We start from the raw sequence: 18,018 nt of genomic DNA, 5'->3' as shown, positions 1-18,018 counted from the left end.
CAAGCTGACCAATAGGTCAACTGTTCTATTATGGGGGATATTAGATTGACAGGCTGGTGATTCTGCTGTTCTTTACTCGTCTTGTTGGCTGAGGAAAAGTCAGTGTGGACAGTTATTCTATCATCTCCACGTGAGCATCGTTGCATCCTTGAGTTGCATGTTCTGTTAAGATGAATTACCATAATGTAAATGTTATTTCTGTCATTCTGAGCACCGTGGGTGGACGCCCTAATCAGGTTACCACTCAATGCATACGGGTCCGGTAAATTTCTCAAACGTCTTAAATTATAATACTTCCTGTCAAATATCCGGCACCATATTTTCCTAATGAAAACACTGACATGCACACATGCACACACAATCCAAAACGCACACAACACATAAGGGAATTTTTCTGGGGAAGTTTTTTTTAAATTGTCTCCCAAAATATACTCCCCATCTGATGTGCTTTTGATTAAACCCAATGACCCCCCCCCCCCCCCCCCCCCCCCATAGTGGGTAGCAGTGCTGTGACTCGCAGCTCAATAGCTTTTAACTCCATATTGGCAGCCTCTCAAACTCAGTATGAAAACAGATGGGTGGAGAGACAGAGACAGAAAGAGTTGGAGTACTGGCTGGAGGCTGGAGGTGAATGTCTTTGGGACTGAGGGAAAAGACTTGTACTGCTCATGTGGGGCGCTGGGATGTAAAACCTGTGTTGTCTCAACTAGAGGTGGATTTTACTGACCTCATAACCCTTGAAGTTGAACTTTAACCCCTCATTAAAGGTGAACTCTTCCTCTGTGTGTTTCATGAGCTCCGTACCAATCTTAAATGTGTGATCCTGGAGAGAGAGAGACAGAGACACACACAGGACAAGAGAGACAGAGACGCACACAGGACAAGAGAGACAGAGACGCACACAGGACAAGAGAGACAGAGACACACACAGGACAAGAGAGACAGAGACACACACAGGACAAGAGAGACAGAGACGCACACAGGACAAGAGAGACGCACACAGGACAAGAGAGACGCACACAGGACAAGAGAGACAGAGACACACACAGGACAAGAGAGGCAGAGACACACACAGGACAAGAGAGGCAGAGACACACACAGGACAAGAGAGGCAGAGACACACACAGGCCAAGAGAGACAGAGACACACACAGGACAAGAGAGACAGAGACGCACACAGGACAAGAGAGACAGAGACGCACACAGGACAAGAGAGACAGAGACGCACACAGGACAAGAGAGACAGAGACGCACACAGGACAAGAGAGACAGAGACACACACAGGACAAGAGAGACAAAGACACACACAGGACAAGAGACAGAGACGCACACAGGACAAGAGAGACGCACACAGGACAAGAGAGACAGAGACGCACACAGGACAAGAGAGACAGAGACGCACACAGGACAAGAGAGACACACACAGGACAAGAGAGACAGAGACACACACAGGACAGACAGAGACGCACATAGGACAGACAGAGACACACGCAGGGCAGACAGAGACACACACAGGACAAGAGAGCATGTGTATTAGAATCAGTAGAAGTCAGTCAGGCTGTCAGGCAAAACCACAACGAACCATATTAGATAAACAGTACTGTATATGATCTAATAATGAATGAGTAAGAAAAGCAGATGTACTCTCATTAGAGGAACAGCCAAGTTAATCATCAATGGTAGACGATGACTAAATAGGTGTCTGAAATGTCACCCTATCCCCTACAGTGAACCCAAAATGGCACCCTACCCCCTACAGTGAACCCAAACGGCACCCTATTCCCTAAGTAGTGCACTGTATAGGTAATATGGTGTAATGTGGGACGCAAGCCTCAGAGCTGTGTGTATCTCACCTTGTAAATGTTCAGGTTCTTCCCTTGGAAGCTGATGGGGATGCGGTAGCCTACAGGGATGAGATGAGGGTCTGGGTTCTCAAACTGAGGACAGCTATCAGCCTGGAGGGAGAACAGAAGGTAGCTGGTTTAATCAGACAGACATACAGGCAGGCAGACATACAGGCAGACAGACAGACATACAGGCAGACAGACAGACATACAGGCAGACAGACAGACATACAGGCAGACAGACAGACATACAGGCAGACAGACAGACATACAGGCAGACAGACAGACATACAGGCAGACAGACAGGCAGACAGACATACAGGCAGGCAGACATACAGGCAGGCAGACATACAGGCAGGCAGACATACAGGCAGGCAGACATACAGGCAGGCAGACATACAGGCAGGCAGACATACAGGCAGGCAGACATACAGGCAGGCAGACATACAGGCAGACAGACATACAGGCAGACAGACATATAGGCAGGCAGACAGACAGACATATAGGCAGGCAGACAGACAGACAGACAGACAGGCAGGCAGGCAGACAGACAGACAGACAGGCAGACAGACAGACAGGCAGACAGACATACAGGCAGGCATACATACAGGCAGGCAGATATACAGGCAGGCAGATATACAGGCAGACACACATACAGGCAGACACACATACAGGCAGACACACATACAGGCAGACACACATACAGGCAGACACACATACAGGCAGACACACATACAGGCAGACACACATACAGGCAGACACACATACAGGCAGACACACATACAGGCAGACACACATACAGGCAGACACACATACAGGCAGACAGACATACAGGCAGACAGGCAGACAGACAGACAGACAGGCAGACAGACAGACAGACAGGCAGAGCTTGCCAGTTGCCACCTATAAGGCAGAAAGTCGGTAACAGATACAAGCTGGCTCAGAGACAATAGCTCTTTATCAATTCATCTTCCTTCACTTCCTCACATCCTCTCTTCTGGCATGCATCTCAAAAAGTATTGGACCTTCTTCTTGAGGAGGCGGGGAGAGAGGACACAAGGAATTGTGGAAAGACAAAAGGAGATTGAGCCAAACTGTGTAGTTCACTGAGACAGGGCTTCCTCCTACTTGTTGGGCTTTGACGATGTGAGCTCCGTCTACAGCATCATCTATGTCACTACAGGTGTGGTCCTGGGCATTCCACTGGCACTGCCACTCACTGGTCACACATGCTATACACCTGGGGACAAACAACCAATAGGAGATAAGGAATTAGAGTTTATATAGCCAATGAGCACAGAGATCCTCAAAGGTGTTCAGTGTAAAATGAGTGAACAGAGCACTGAGAATAACTGTCAGAAAAGCGTCATTAACGGGTAGTCTCCATAAAGTAGATCACCTACGGGTCCATCTTCAAGGCATTCCTAGTCGACCACCAAACATTTCTGTAAAGCCAACGATAAAGCCTTGCACTCCTATTTATTTTATTCGTCTTACACTTGATTCAGAAGTCCTGCACGCCGGGTAGGCAAAGTGTTCCAACCATTTCATTTGTCTGAAGGGACAAACTCCACGACCAGAGAAAGACCATCAAAGAATACAGCTAACAGTTGCTGTTTTTATGAGTGAGTTCATCTTTAATTTTTATTCAGTACTGTCAATGTTAATATTCAACACTTTTACACAACATAAATGTGCTTCTCCCTACTTCCACTCGTGCTGAGTAGCCGTGTATCAACAGGCCTGTTGTTTTATTATCAGCAGCTCGTCAGGAATATTTCACTTTTCTGGTCATAGGAACAACATTAATTGGAGCATGAGGCAGAAATAATGTGGTGCGACTTGAGTTTGGCCATCAGGTGGAAGACGGTGTCCCCTCTCTCTGGTCAGTCTCACCGGAGAAAAGGAGAAAGCAGGGACTATGAGAGGTGGACCCTCTGCTGCGCTCTCCCTCCGCTGAGACTGACCATCAGACGCAGGGACCATCAGTTCAACAAAATAAAAATGCAAATTATTTAAATTCATGCTCAGCTGTGCCTCGCAAATGATACAACTGATCTATTTTGTTATCAAAGCTCGAGTTTTGAAATATAATATTGTCTGAGAAGAACAATATTGTCAGGAAGGCATAAAGCCAATATGTTGTGATAATGTATTAGGCCTACTGCACAAACCTCATTCCTACACAACAGTTTAATTAGGTTACTGTTGTATAGGCTTACATTATTAAGTCCTGTTTTTAAAGAATATCTGAGTGGTAGATCTCGGCTTGGAAAGTGATCTTGTCTCAGAAAAGGTTGGTGACCATAAAGGGTTTTACTGGCGCCACTTACGGCGTGTTCTCTGACTTCCTGACAGTGGCAGCACAGTTGTAGAACTTGTATTCACTGGACGTCACCTCGATGCCGTGGTTGACCAGGATCTTCACCTGCATCGTCACAAAGTCTGAACACAATATGACAAAACAGTCCATTAATCTGAGAGGAAATGTTAGCCTGGTCACCTGACTGGTTCTGTACTGAATAAAACACAATGTTGCCTTGTTTGGCAAGACAAAGACTAGTTAGTTAAAGAAACAGACTGATATCCAGGCTTAAAAACAGCATACAGAACCAATCTACCACCCAAGGAGCTAAGGACCGGGGTTAGGACCAGTATTCAGGAGGACTCACCCTGCTTGTCATGTGTAGAGGGGATGTTCACAGGGTCAGGGAGGGCACAGGTGACCTTCTGGTCCATCACCACAGCTTCACTAGTGTCTGAACCGAACCTGCACTCGATAATGTCAGAAGGGCCGATCTTGGGGAGGGAGGGGATGGCGATTTCAACCTGGACAGGAGAAAAACAGAGGTTTTTGAGGAGTGAGAGAGAGAAAGAGGGAGACCGAGACCGAGAGCGAAACAAGAGAATAAACTTCCTCTTGAATACAAAGAGGTCCATTGAGGAAATGCAATTGTTTTTTAAGTCACAGGACTGGTTATGTGACAAAAACTCAAGTTCCTGGAGAGAATTGAGACGAAATGGAGTGAAAGAAAGGAAGTGACTGATATTCAGGTATACAGTTTAAAATGTACACAGTTCATTAATCCAGAACTGACCCAGAAAGCTAATTTCTCTGTGTGTGTGTGTGTGTGTGTGTGTGTGTGTGTGTGTGTGTGTGTGTGTGTGTGTGTGTGTGTGTGTGTGTGTGTGAGAGAGAGAGAGAGAGTGCGAGAGAAATGCACTGAAAAGGAGCAGAGCTTAATGGAATAGACTAGAGTTAAACTCAAAATGAATGAATTCAGAATGAAGCAAACCCAGCACAACAGATGATCTTTCACACTGGAGAGGAGAGCTGCCAATGACAGGGAAAGTAGACATGTACACTCAAACACTCAGTACCTGCTTGGTCTTCCTACAGCTGAAGCTGGGTGGTTTAAAGGCCTGGATCTGAACACACTGCTGGTTGGGGCTCCACAGCCACGTGTTGTCATCCTCAGCCCTGGGACAGTCTCCCTTCCTGGTACACCTGGAGGAGAACAGACCAGTCACACCCTGGACCACAGCTAACCCTGGACCACAGCTAACCCTGGACCACAGCTAACCCTGGACCCCAGCTAACCCTGGACCCCAGCTAACCCTGGACCCCAGCTAACCCTGGACCACAGCTAACCCTGGACCACAGCTAACCCTGGACCCCAGCTAACCCTGGACCCCAGCTAACCCTGGACCCCAGCTAACCCTGGACCACAGCTAACCCTGGACTACAGCTAACCCTGGACCACAGCTAACCCTGGACCACAGCTAACCCTGGACCACAGCTAACCCTGGACCCCAGCTAACCCTGGACCACAGCTAACCCTGGACCACAGCTAACCCTGGACCACAGCTAACCCTGGACCCCAGCTAACCCTGGACCACAGCTAACCCTGGACTACAGCTAACCCTGGACCACAGCTAACCCTGGACCACAGCTAACCCTGGAGTCTGGACTACAGCTAACGCTGGACCCCAGCTAACCCTGGACCACAGCTAACCCTGTACCCCAGCTAACCCTGGACCCCAGCTAACCCTGGACCCCAGCTAACCCTGGACCCCAGCTAACCCTGGACTGCAGCTAACCAGGAGTCTAGACTACAGCTAGCTCTGGACCCCAGCTAGCCCTGGACCCCAGCTAACCCTGGACCACAGCTAACCAGGAGTCTAGACCCCAGCTAGCCCTGGACCCCAGCTAACCCTGGACTGCAGCTAACCCTGGATCCCAGCTAACCCTGGACCCCAGCTAGCCCTGGACCAGCTAGCCCTGGAGTCTGGACTACAGCTAACCCTGGACCGCATCTAACCCTGGACCGCAGCTAACCCTGGACCGCAGCAAGCCATGGACCGCAGCTAGCCCTGGACCGCAGCTAGCCCTGGACCGCAGCTAACCCTGGACCGCAGCTAACCCTGGACCGCAGCTAACCCTGGACCCCAGCTAACCCTGGACCCCAGCTAACCCTGGACCGCAGCTAGCCCTGGACCGCAGCTAGCCCTGGACCGCAGCTAGCCCTGTAACGCAGCTAGCCCTGGACCGCAGCTAGCCCTGGACCGCAGCTAACCCTGGACCGCAGCTAACCCTGGACCGCAGCTAACCCTGGACCACAGCTAACCCTGGACCACAGCTAACCCTGGACCCCAGCTAACCCTGGACCACAGCTAACCCTGGACTACAGCTAACCCTGGACCACAGCTAACCCTGGACCACAGCTAACCCTGGAGTCTGGACTACAGCTAACGCTGGACCCCAGCTAACCCTGGACCACAGCTAACCCTGTACCCCAGCTAACCCTGGACCCCAGCTAACCCTGGACCCCAGCTAACCCTGGACCCCAGCTAACCCTGGACCCCAGCTAACCCTGGACTGCAGCTAACCAGGAGTCTAGACTACAGCTAGCTCTGGACCCCAGCTAGCCCTGGACCCCAGCTAACCCTGGACCACAGCTAACCAGGAGTCTAGACCCCAGCTAGCCCTGGACCCCAGCTAACCCTGGACTGCAGCTAACCCTGGATCCCAGCTAACCCTGGACCCCAGCTAGCCCTGGACCAGCTAGCCCTGGAGTCTGGACTACAGCTAACCCTGGACCGCATCTAACCCTGGACCGCAGCTAACCCTGGACCGCAGCAAGCCATGGACCGCAGCTAGCCCTGGACCGCAGCTAGCCCTGGACCGCAGCTAACCCTGGACCGCAGCTAACCCTGGACCGCAGCTAACCCTGGACCCCAGCTAACCCTGGACCCCAGCTAACCCTGGACCGCAGCTAGCCCTGGACCGCAGCTAGCCCTGGACCGCAGCTAGCCCTGTAACGCAGCTAGCCCTGGACCGCAGCTAGCCCTGGACCGCAGCTAACCCTGGACCGCAGCTAACCCTGGACCGCAGCTAACCCTGGACCGCAGCTAACCCTGGACCCCAGCTAACCCTGGACCACAGCTAACCCTGGACCACAGCTAACCCTGGACCACAGCTAACCCTGGACCACAGCTAACCCTGGAGTCTGGACCGCAGCTAACCCTGGACCGCAGCTAACCCTGGACCGCAGCTAACCCTGGACCGCAGCTAACCCTGGACCACAGCTAACCAGGAGTCTGGACTACAGCTAACCAGGAGTCTGGACTGCAGCTAACCAGGAGTCTGGACTACAGCTAACCAGGAGTCTGGACTAGAGCTAACCAGGAGTCTGGACTACAGCTAACCAGGAGTCTGGACTACAGCTAACCAGGAGTCTGGACTACAGCTAACCAGGAGTCTGGACTACAGCTAACCAGGAGTCTGGACTACAGCTAACCAGGAGTCTGGACTACAGCTAACCAGGAGTCTGGACTACAGCTAACCAGGAGTCTGGACTACAGCAAACCAGGAGTCTGGACTACAGCTAACCAGGAGTCTGGACTACAGCTAACCAGGAGTCTGGACTACAGCTAACCAGGAGTCTGGACTACAGCTAACCAGGAGTCTGGACTAGAGCTAACCAGGAGCCTGAACTGCAGCTAACCAGGAGTCTGGACTACAGCTAACCAGGAGTCTGGACTACAGCAAACCAGGAGTCTGGACTACAGCAAACCAGGAGTCTGGACTACAGCTAACCAGGAGTCTGGACTACAGCTAACCAGGAGTCTGGACTACAGCTAAACAGGAGTCTGCTACCTGTATCCAGGCCCAGTTCATCACTGATAGGAGCTAAAGAGAGAAAATAGTCCTGGACCATCTATAACAGGATAAAGACATTTATAAGTTAGATTGTATTATTCATTAAAAAGATCAATGAGCAGCAGGAAATATTGCAGTTAAAACCAATGTTCCCCCAAAGAATTGTCACTGAGCACATTTCAAGTCTGCTGAGCGCAAATTTGAACATAGTGAAAATTCTGTGCAACTTCTAGCGCACGTTTACCTTGAACACTGAGGCTGTACCCGCTTTAAGTTACAGTTCTAACAGTGACAATGTAGGCTACTGTGGCTATCTGATCATAATGTAGGCCTACCAGAGTGGTCTACCATCAAAAACATGGAGAACATGTATCCCATAACATTTAAACATGGAATATCTGTTCTATCATTCAGCCTACAGTAGCAGCCAATGTGTGGTGTTCAATGTGTGGTGTACATTCCATGAGACATTTGAATATAACATGCAGGGCTTGACCTGAACCTGTTTATCCACTTGTCCTTCAGACAAGGAGGTGACGGAAAATGTTGTGTTGATGCAAGAAACCACTTTTCTAAATATAATGTATTATTATTCCCATACCATTATTACAGAGTATCAGACAAATGATGCTTCCCTCTGCCTAATGGCCACGTAGCTTATTCAAGCCTGTCTCAAAATACAACACTGCCCCTTTAAGAGATAAAAAATATCTTTACCTGCTTGGCTTTTCAAAGATGTCTAGAAATGTACAGGTTGTGTGCTCTTGTAGGAAGCAATCACTCCCCCATCGTTGACCACAAATGATCTATAACTGGGCTAATAACTCACTAACTAGCAAAAGACATGAACAAATGTGCACACGTGGCTACATGCAGCTCTGATTGGTTAAGGCGCAGCGGTCTGTGTGATCGAGCTCAGTCGTGCCTGTCCATGCAATAGAATCCTACACCGTGCGTTCTGCCTCGGTACGTTGCATTGAAAGCGTGGATTCAATCACAATTCCAACAGTAAAGGGAAACGTTGATAGCGTTAACTAAGGGGGAAAACTCTAGAAAGTTGAGTGAAGTTGAATCTCGTGCTTCTCTGCGCGGGCTGGTATTTCTTCTGCTCGTCAGTCCGAGGAGCTGCAGGCAGCTTAGAGGGAACATTGGCTATAACTGGTACTGTACTCACTTGCCCTGCAGCACACACCAGCCACAGTAGGGGTCTTTCTGTGCCACGCAGGACTGGCAGTCTGTCTTCAGGTGGCACGCCTGCACTGGCACCTTGCTGATCTATGAGCAAAACAAAAACGGCTGATTCAAACATTGCTTGGATATCGTACTAACCAAAATGCATGGAATGCCTCACACTGATGAAAATCTACACTCTGGGATAAAGTTCCACGTTAAGTTCCCGGCTCACCTTCTTCTCTGTGGTGATGTAGAGGTGTGTGAGGCTGGTGTCAAACAGCAGGTTCTTGTTGACCTTGTCCCCGGTGTTCTCCCCAGGGGCGCGGCCGTACACCTCTGGACTGGTCGACAGGTGCAGCTTCAACACCTACGTTACATTAGCAGAAAGAAGACAGAAAAGACGGCCGGGTCGATGCAGAAGAAGTTAGTCAACTATTAAGTAAAATACATACAAGTCAGAGCTAGTAGTGACAGGTCATAGTAAGGTGGTAGCTAGTAGTGACAGGTCAACAGTAAGGTGGTAACTAGTAGTGACAGGTCAACAGTAAGGTGTTAGCTAGCAGTGACAGGTCAACAGTAAGGTGGTAGCTAGTAGTGACAGGTCATAGTAAGGTGGTAGCTAGTAGTGACAGGTCAACAGTAAGGTGGTAACTAGTAGTGACAGGTCAACAGTAAGGTGGTAACTAGTAGTGACAGGTCAACAGTAAGGTGTTAGCTAGCAGTGACAGGTCAACAGTAAGGTGGTAGCTAGCAGTGACAGGTCAACAGTAAGGTGGTAGCTAGTAGTGACAGGTCATAGTAAGGTGTTAGCTAGTAGTGACAGGTCAACAGTAAGGTGGTAGCTAGTAGTGACAGGTCAACAGTAAGGTGGTAGCTAGTAGTGACAGGTCAATAGTAAGGTGGTAGCTAGTAGTGACAGGTCAACAGTAAGGTGGTAGCTAGTAGTGACAGGTCAACAGTAAGGTGGTAGCTAGTAGTGACAGGTCAACAGTAAGGTGGTAACTAGTAGTGACAGGTCATAGTAAGGTGGTAGCTAGTAGTGACAAGTCAACAGTAAGGTGTTAGCTAGGAGTGACAGGTCAACAGTAAGGTGTTAGCTAGTAGTGACAGGTCAACAGTAAGGTGGTAGCTAGTAGTGACAGGTCAACAGTAAGGTGGTGGCTAGTAGTGACAGGTCAATAGTAAGGTGGTAGCTAGTAGTGACAGGTCAACAGTAAGGTGTTAGCTAGGAGTGACAGGTAAACAGTAAGGTGGTAGCTAGTAGTGACAGGTCAACAGTAAGGTGGTAGCTAGTAGTGACAGGTCAACAGTAAGGTGGTAGCTAGTAGTGACAGGTCAACAGTAAGGTGGTAACTAGTAGTGACAGGTCAACAGTAAGGTGTTAGCTAGCAGTGACAGGTCAACAGTAAGGTGGTAGCTAGTAGTGACAGGTCATAGTAAGGTGGTAGCTAGTAGTGACAGGTCAACAGTAAGGTGGTAACTAGTAGTGACAGGTCAACAGTAAGGTGGTAACTAGTAGTGACAGGTCAACAGTAAGGTGTTAGCTAGCAGTGACAGGTCAACAGTAAGGTGGTAGCTAGTAGTGACAGGTCAACAGTAAGGTGGTAGCTAGTAGTGACAGGTCATAGTAAGGTGTTAGCTAGTAGTGACAGGTCAACAGTAAGGTGGTAGCTAGTAGTGACAGGTCAACAGTAAGGTGGTAGCTAGTAGTGACAGGTCAATAGTAAGGTGGTAGCTAGTAGTGACAGGTCAACAGTAAGGTGGTAGCTAGTAGTGACAGGTCAACAGTAAGGTGGTAGCTAGGAGTGACAGGTCAACAGTAAGGTGTTAGCTAGTAGTGACAGGTCAACAGTAAGGTGGTGGCTAGTAGTGACAGGTCAACAGTAAGGTGGTGGCTAGTAGTGACAGGTCAATAGTAAGGTGGTAGCTAGTAGTGACAGGTCAACAGTAAGGTGTTAGCTAGGAGTGACAGGTAAACAGTAAGGTGGTAGCTAGTAGTGACAGGTCAACAGTAAGGTGGTAGCTAGTAGTGACAGGTCAACAGTAAGGTGTTAGCTAGGAGTGACAGGTCAACAGTAAGGTGGTAGCTAGTAGTGACAGGTCAACAGTAAGGTGGTAGCTAGTAGTGACAGGTCAACAGTAAGGTGTTAGCTAGTAGTGACAGGTCAACAGTAAGGTGTTAGCTAGGAGTGACAGGTCAACAGTAAGGTGGTAGCTAGTAGTGACAGGTCAACAGTAAGGTGGTAACTAGTAGTGACAGGTCAACAGTAAGGTGGTAACTAGTGGTGACAGGTCAACAGTAAGGTGTTAGCTAGCGGTGACAGGTCAACAGTAAGGTGTTAGCTAGTAGTGACAGGTCAACAGTAAGGTGGTAGCTAGTAGTGACAGGTCAATAGTAAGGTGTTAGCTAGTAGTGACAGGTCAACAGTAAGGTGTTAGCTAGGAGTGACAGGTCAACAGTAAGGTGTTAGCTAGTAGTGACAGGTCAACAGTAAGGTGTTAGCTAGGAGTGACAGGTCAACAGTAAGGTGGTAGCTAGTAGTGACAGGTCAACAGTAAGGTGTTAGCTAGGAGTGACAGGTCAACAGTAAGGTGTTAGCTAGGAGTGACAGGTCAACAGTAAGGTGGTAGCTAGTAGTGACAGGTCAACAGTAAGGTGGTAGCTAGTAGTGACAGGTCAACAGTAAGGTGGTAGCTAGTAGTGACAGGTCAACAGTAAGGTGGTAGCTAGTAGTGACAGGTCAACAGTAAGGTGTTAGCTAGTAGTGACAGGTCAACAGTAAGGTGTTAGCTAGGAGTGACAGGTCAACAGTAAGGTGTTAGCTAGGAGTGACAGGTCAACAGTAAGGTGGTAGCTAGGAGTGACAGGTCAACAGTAAGGTGGTAGCTAGAAGTGACAGGTCAACAGTAAGGTGTTAGCTAGTAGTGACAGGTCAACAGTAAGGTGGTAGCTAGTAGTGACAGGTCAACAGTAAGGTGTTAGCTAGTAGTGACAGGTCAACAGTAAGGTGGTAGCTAGTAGTGACAGGTCAACAGTAAGGTGGTAACTAGCAGTGACAGGTCAACTGTAAGGTGTTAACTAGTAGTGACAGGTCAACAGTAAGGTGGTAGCTAGTAGTGACAGGTCAACAGTAAGGTGGTAGCTAGCAGTGACAGGTCAACAGTAAGGTGGTAGCTAGTAGTGACAGGTCAACAGTAAGGTGGTAGCTAGTAGTGACAGGTCAACAGTAAGGTGTTAGCTAGCAGTGACAGGTCAACAGTAAGGTGGTAGCTAGTAGTGACAGGTCAACAGTAAGGTGGTAGCTAGTAGTGACAGGTCAACAGTAAGGTGGTAGCTAGTAGTGACAGGTAAACAGTAAGGTGGTAGCTAGTAGTGACAGGTCAACAGTAAGGTGGTAGCTAGTAGTGACAGGTCAACAGTAAGGTGGTAACTAGCAGTGACAGGTCAACTGTAAGGTGTTAACTAGTAGTGACAGGTCAACAGTAAGGTGGTAGCTAGTAGTGACAGGTCAACAGTAAGGTGGTAGCTAGCAGTGACAGGTCAACAGTAAGGTGGTAGCTAGTAGTGACAGGTCAACAGTAAGGTGGTAGCTAGTAGTGACAGGTCAACAGTAAGGTGTTAGCTAGCAGTGACAGGTCAACAGTAAGGTGGTAGCTAGTAGTGACAGGTCATAGTAAGGTGGTAGCTAGTAGTGACAGGTCAACAGTAAGGTGGTAGCTAGTAGTGACAGGTCAACAGTAAGGTGGTAGCTAGTAGTGACAGGTCAACAGTAAGGTGGTAGCTAGTAGTGACAGGTCAACAGTAAGGTGGTAGCTAGTAGTGACAGGTCAACAGTAAGGTGGTAGCTAGCAGTGACAGGTCAACAGTAAGGTGGTAGCTAGTAGTGACAGGTCAACAGTAAGGTGGTAGCTAGTAGTGACAGGTCAACAGTAAGGTGGTAGCTAGTAGTGACAGGTAAACAGTAAGGTGGTAGCTAGTAGTGACAGGTCAACAGTAAGGTGGTAGCTAGTAGTGACAGGTCAACAGTAAGGTGGTAACTAGCAGTGACAGGTCAACTGTAAGGTGTTAACTAGTAGTGACAGGTCAACAGTAAGGTGGTAGCTAGTAGTGACAGGTCAACAGTAAGGTGGTAGCTAGCAGTGACAGGTCAACAGTAAGGTGGTAGCTAGTAGTGACAGGTCAACAGTAAGGTGGTAGCTAGTAGTGACAGGTCAACAGTAAGGTGTTAGCTAGCAGTGACAGGTCAACAGTAAGGTGGTAGCTAGTAGTGACAGGTCATAGTAAGGTGGTAGCTAGTAGTGACAGGTCAACAGTAAGGTGGTAGCTAGTAGTGACAGGTCAACAGTAAGGTGGTAGCTAGTAGTGACAGGTCAACAGTAAGGTGGTAGCTAGTAGTGACAGGTCAACAGTAAGGTGGTAGCTAGTAGTGACAGGTCAACAGTAAGGTGGTAGCTAGTAGTGACAGGTCAACAGTAAGGTGGTAGCTAGTAGTGACAGGTCAACAGTAAGGTGGTAGCTAGTAGTGACAGGTCAACAGTAAGGTGGTAGCTAGTAGTGACAGGTCAACAGTAAGGTGGTAGCTAGTAGTGACAGGTCAACAGTAAGGTGGTAGCTAGTAGTGACAGGTCAACAGTAAGGTGGTAGCTAGTAGTGACAGGTCAACAGTAAGGTGGTAGCTAGTAGTGACAGGTCAACAGTAAGGTGGTAGCTAGTAGTGACAGGTCAACAGTAAGGTGGTAGCTAGTAGTGACAGGTCAAAAGTAAGGTGTTGGCTAGCAGTGACAGGTCAACAGTAAGGTGTTAGCTAGCAGTGACAGGTCAACAGTAAGGTGGTAGCTAGTAGTGACAGGTCAACAGTAAGGTGTTAGCTAGTAGTGACAGGTCAACAGTAAGGTGGTAGCTAGTAGTGACAGGTCAACAGTAAGGTGGTAACTAGTAGTGACAGGTCAACAGTAAGGTGGTAGCTAGTAGTGACAGGTCAACAGTAAGGTGGTAGCTAGTAGTGACAGGTCAACAGTAAGGTGGTAGCTAGTAGTGACAGGTCAACAGTAAGGTGGTGGCTAGTAGTGACAGGTCAACAGTAAGGTGTTAGCTAGCAGTGACAGGTCAACAGTAAGGTGTTGGCTAGTAGTGACAGGTCAACAGTAAGGTGTTAGCTAGCAGTGACAGGTCAACAGTAAGGTGTTAGCTAGTAGTGACAGGTCAACTGTAAGGTGTTAGCTAGTAGTGACAGGTCAACAGTAAGGTGTTAGTTAGAAGTGACAGGTCAACAGTAAGGTGGTAGCTAGCAGTGCCAGGTCAACAGTAAGGTGGTAGCTAGCAGTGCCAGTTCAACAGTAAGGTGTTAGCTAGCAGTGACAGGTCAACAGTAAGGTGGTGGCTAGCAGTGACAGGTCAACAGTAAGGTGGTAGCTAGTAGTGACAGGTCAACAGTAAGGTTGTAGCTAGCAGTGGCAGGTCAACAGTAAGGTGGTAGCTAGTAGTGCCAGGTCAACAGTAAGGTGTTAGCTAGCAGTGACAGGTCAACAGTAAGGTGTTAGCTAGAAGTGACAGGTAAAAAGTAAGGTGGTGGCTAGTAGTGACAGGTCAACAGTAAGGTGGTGGCTAGTAGTGACAGGTCAACAGTAAGGTGGTAGCTAGTAGTGACAGGTCAACAGTAAGGTGGTAGCTAGTAGTGACAGGTCAAAAGTAAGGTGTTGGCTAGCAGTGACAGGTCAACAGTAAGGTGTTAGCTAGCAGTGACAGGTCAACAGTAAGGTGGTAGCTAGTAGTGACAGGTCAACAGTAAGGTGTTAGCTAGTAGTGACAGGTCAACAGTAAGGTGGTTGCTAGTAGTGACAGGTCAACAGTAAGGTGGTAACTAGTAGTGACAGGTCAACAGTAAGGTGGTAGCTAGTAGTGACAGGTCAACAGTAAGGTGGTGGCTAGTAGTGACAGGTCAACAGTAAGGTGTTAGCTAGCAGTGACAGGTCAACAGTAAGGTGTTAGCTAGTAGTGACAGGTCAACAGTAAGGTGTTAGCTAGCAGTGACAGGTCAACAGTAAGGTGGTAGCTAGTAGTGACAGGTCAACTGTAAGGTGTTAGCTAGTAGTGACAGGTCAACAGTAAGGTGTTAGCTAGAAGTGACAGGTCAACAGTAAGGTGGTAGCTAGCAGTGCCAGGTCAACAGTAAGGTGGTAGCTAGCAGTGCCAGTTCAACAGTAAGGTGTTAGCTAGCAGTGACAGGTCAACAGTAAGGTGGTGGCTAGCAGTGACAGGTCAACAGTAAGGTGGTAGCTAGTAGTGACAGGTCAACAGTAAGGTTGTAGCTAGCAGTGGCAGGTCAACAGTAAGGTGGTAGCTAGTAGTGCCAGGTCAACAGTAAGGTGTTAGCTAGCAGTGACAGGTCAACAGTAAGGTGTTAGCTAGAAGTGACAGGTCAAAAGTAAGGTGGTGGCTAGTAGTGACAGGTCAACAGTAAGGTGGTGGCTAGTAGTGACAGGTCAACAGTAAGGTGGTAGCTAGTAGTGACAGGTCAACAGTAAGGTGGTAGCTAGTAGTGACAGGTCAACAGTAAGGTGGTAGCTAGTAGTGACAGGTCAACAGTAAGGTGGTGGCTAGTAGTGACAGGTCAACAGTAAGGTGGTAGCTAGTAGTGACAGGTCAACAGTAAGGTGTTGGCTAGCAGTGACAGGTCAACAGTAAGGTGGTGGCTAGTAGTGACAGGTCAATAGTAAGGTGGTAGCTAGTAGTGACAGGTCAACAGTAAGGTGTTAGCTAGGAGTGACAGGTAAACAGTAAGGTGGTAGCTAGTAGTGACAGGTCAACAGTAAGGTGTTAGCTAGTAGTGACAGGTCAACAGTAAGGTGTTAGCTAGGAGTGACAGGTCAACAGTAAGGTGGTAGCTAGGAGTGACAGGTCAACAGTAAGGTGTTAGCTAGTAGTGACAGGTCAACAGTAAGGTGTTAGCTAGGAGTGACAGGTCAACAGTAAGGTGGTAGCTAGTAGTGACAGGTCAACAGTAAGGTGGTAGCTAGCAGTGACAGGTCAACAGTAAGGTGGTAGCTAGTAGTGACAGGTCAACAGTAAGGTGTTAGCTAGTAGTGACAGGTCAACAGTAAGGTGGTAGCTAGTAGTGACAGGTCAACAGTAAGGTGGTAGCTAGTAGTGACAGGTCAACAGTAAGGTGGTAGCTAGTAGTGACAGGTCAACAGTAAGGTGGTAGCTAGTAGTGACAGGTCAACAGTAAGGTGGTAGCTAGTAGTGACAGGTCAACAGTAAGGTGGTGGCTAGCAGTGACAGGTCAACAGTAAGGTGTTAGCTAGTAGTGACAGGTCAACAGTAAGGTGGTAGCTAGTAGTGACAGGTCAACAGTAAGGTGGTAACTAGTAGTGACAGGTCAACAGTAAGGTGGTAGCTAGTAGTGACAGGTCAACAGTAAGGTGGTAGCTAGTAGTGACAGGTCAACAGTAAGGTGTTAGCTAGTTGTGACAGGTCAACAGTAAGGTGGTAGCTAGTAGTGACAGGTCAACAGTAAGGTGGTGGCTAGTAGTGACAGGTCAACAGTAAGGTGGTGGCTAGTAGTGACAGGTCAACAGTAAGGTGGTAGCTAGTAGTGACAGGTCAACAGTAAGGTTGTAGCTAGCAGTGACAGGTCAACAGTAAGGTTGTAGCTAGCAGTGACAGGTCAACAGTAAGGTGGTAGCTAGTAGTGACAGGTCAACAGTAAGGTGGTGGCTAGTAGTGACAGGTCAACAGTAAGGTGGTGGCTAGTAGTGACAGGTCAACAGTAAGGTGGTAGCTAGTAGTGACAGGTCAACAGTAAGGTTGTAGCTAGCAGTGACAGGTCGTCCGCGAACCAACGGCTCTTTTTGGGGGAACGTTGAGAACTGAATCTCATCTGTGAAAGAGCTGTTCCATTTGTCTCCCTGATTGGCTCCCTGTGACTGCTGCGGTTTGAGCTCCAGACAACCATTATCTGGAGTTCAGTTAGAGAAACATTCTCTGAAGATGGTAACTCAACCATTATCTGGAGTTCAGTTAGAGAAACATTCTCTGAAGATGGTAACTCAACCATTATCTGGAGTTCAGTCACAGAAACATTCTCTGAAGATGTTAACTCAACCATTATCTGGAGTTCAGTTAGAGAAACATTCTCTGAAGATGGTAACTCAACCATTATCTGGAGTTCAGTTAGAGAAACATTCTCTGAAGATGGTAACTCAACCATTATCTGGAGTTCAGTTAGAGAAACATTCTCTGAAGATGTTAACTCAACCATTATCTGGAGTTCAGTTAGAGAAACATTCTCTGAAGATGGTAACTCAACCATTATCTGGAGTTCAGTTAGAGAAACATTCTCTGAAGATGGTAACTCAACCATTATCTGGAGTTCAGTTAGAGAAACATTCTCTGAAGATGGTAACTCAACCATTATCTAGAGTTCAGTTAGAGAAACATTCTCTGAAGATGGTAACTCAACCATTATCTGGAGTTCAGTTAGAGAAACATTCTCTGAAGATGGTAACTCAACCATTATCTGGAGTTCAGTTAGAGAAACATTCTCTGAAGATGGTAACTCAACCATTATCTGGAGTTCAGTCACAGAAACATTCTCTGAAGATGGTAACTCAACCATTATCTGGAGTTCAGTTAGAGAAACATTCTCTGAAGATGGTAACTCAACCATTATCTGGAGTTCAGTTAGAGAAACATTCTCTGAAGATGGTAACTCAACCATTATCTGGAGTTCAGTTAGAGAAACATTCTCTGAAGATGGTAACTCAACCATTATCTGGAGTTCAGTCACAGAAACATTCTCTGAAGATGGTAACTCAACCATTATCTGGAGTTCAGTCA

General features: G+C 48.0%; 1 protein-coding gene across 1 annotated transcript in view; it reads right to left on the bottom strand.

Moving 5' to 3' along the window:
• Nucleotides 1-18,018, bottom strand: part of LOC129844095 (plexin-B2-like) — a 220,055-nt gene that overhangs the window by 46,882 nt on the left and 155,155 nt on the right. The window contains exons 7-14 of the mRNA XM_055912468.1: nucleotides 9,412-9,546; nucleotides 9,181-9,281; nucleotides 5,225-5,351; nucleotides 4,516-4,672; nucleotides 4,177-4,288; nucleotides 2,972-3,083; nucleotides 1,853-1,954; nucleotides 728-823 (exon numbers count right to left, since the gene is read on the bottom strand). Of these exons, the coding sequence (XP_055768443.1) occupies nucleotides 728-823; nucleotides 1,853-1,954; nucleotides 2,972-3,083; nucleotides 4,177-4,288; nucleotides 4,516-4,672; nucleotides 5,225-5,351; nucleotides 9,181-9,281; nucleotides 9,412-9,546 (942 nt within the window). The remainder of the gene's footprint in view (nucleotides 1-727; nucleotides 824-1,852; nucleotides 1,955-2,971; nucleotides 3,084-4,176; nucleotides 4,289-4,515; nucleotides 4,673-5,224; nucleotides 5,352-9,180; nucleotides 9,282-9,411; nucleotides 9,547-18,018) is intronic.

This window comes from Salvelinus fontinalis, unplaced genomic scaffold, assembly GCF_029448725.1.
Source record: "Salvelinus fontinalis isolate EN_2023a unplaced genomic scaffold, ASM2944872v1 scaffold_0172, whole genome shotgun sequence".
Lineage (NCBI taxonomy): Eukaryota > Metazoa > Chordata > Actinopteri > Salmoniformes > Salmonidae > Salvelinus > Salvelinus fontinalis.
Note: the sequence above shows the minus strand (reverse complement) of the source record. Positions and strands in the feature narration are given on the sequence as shown.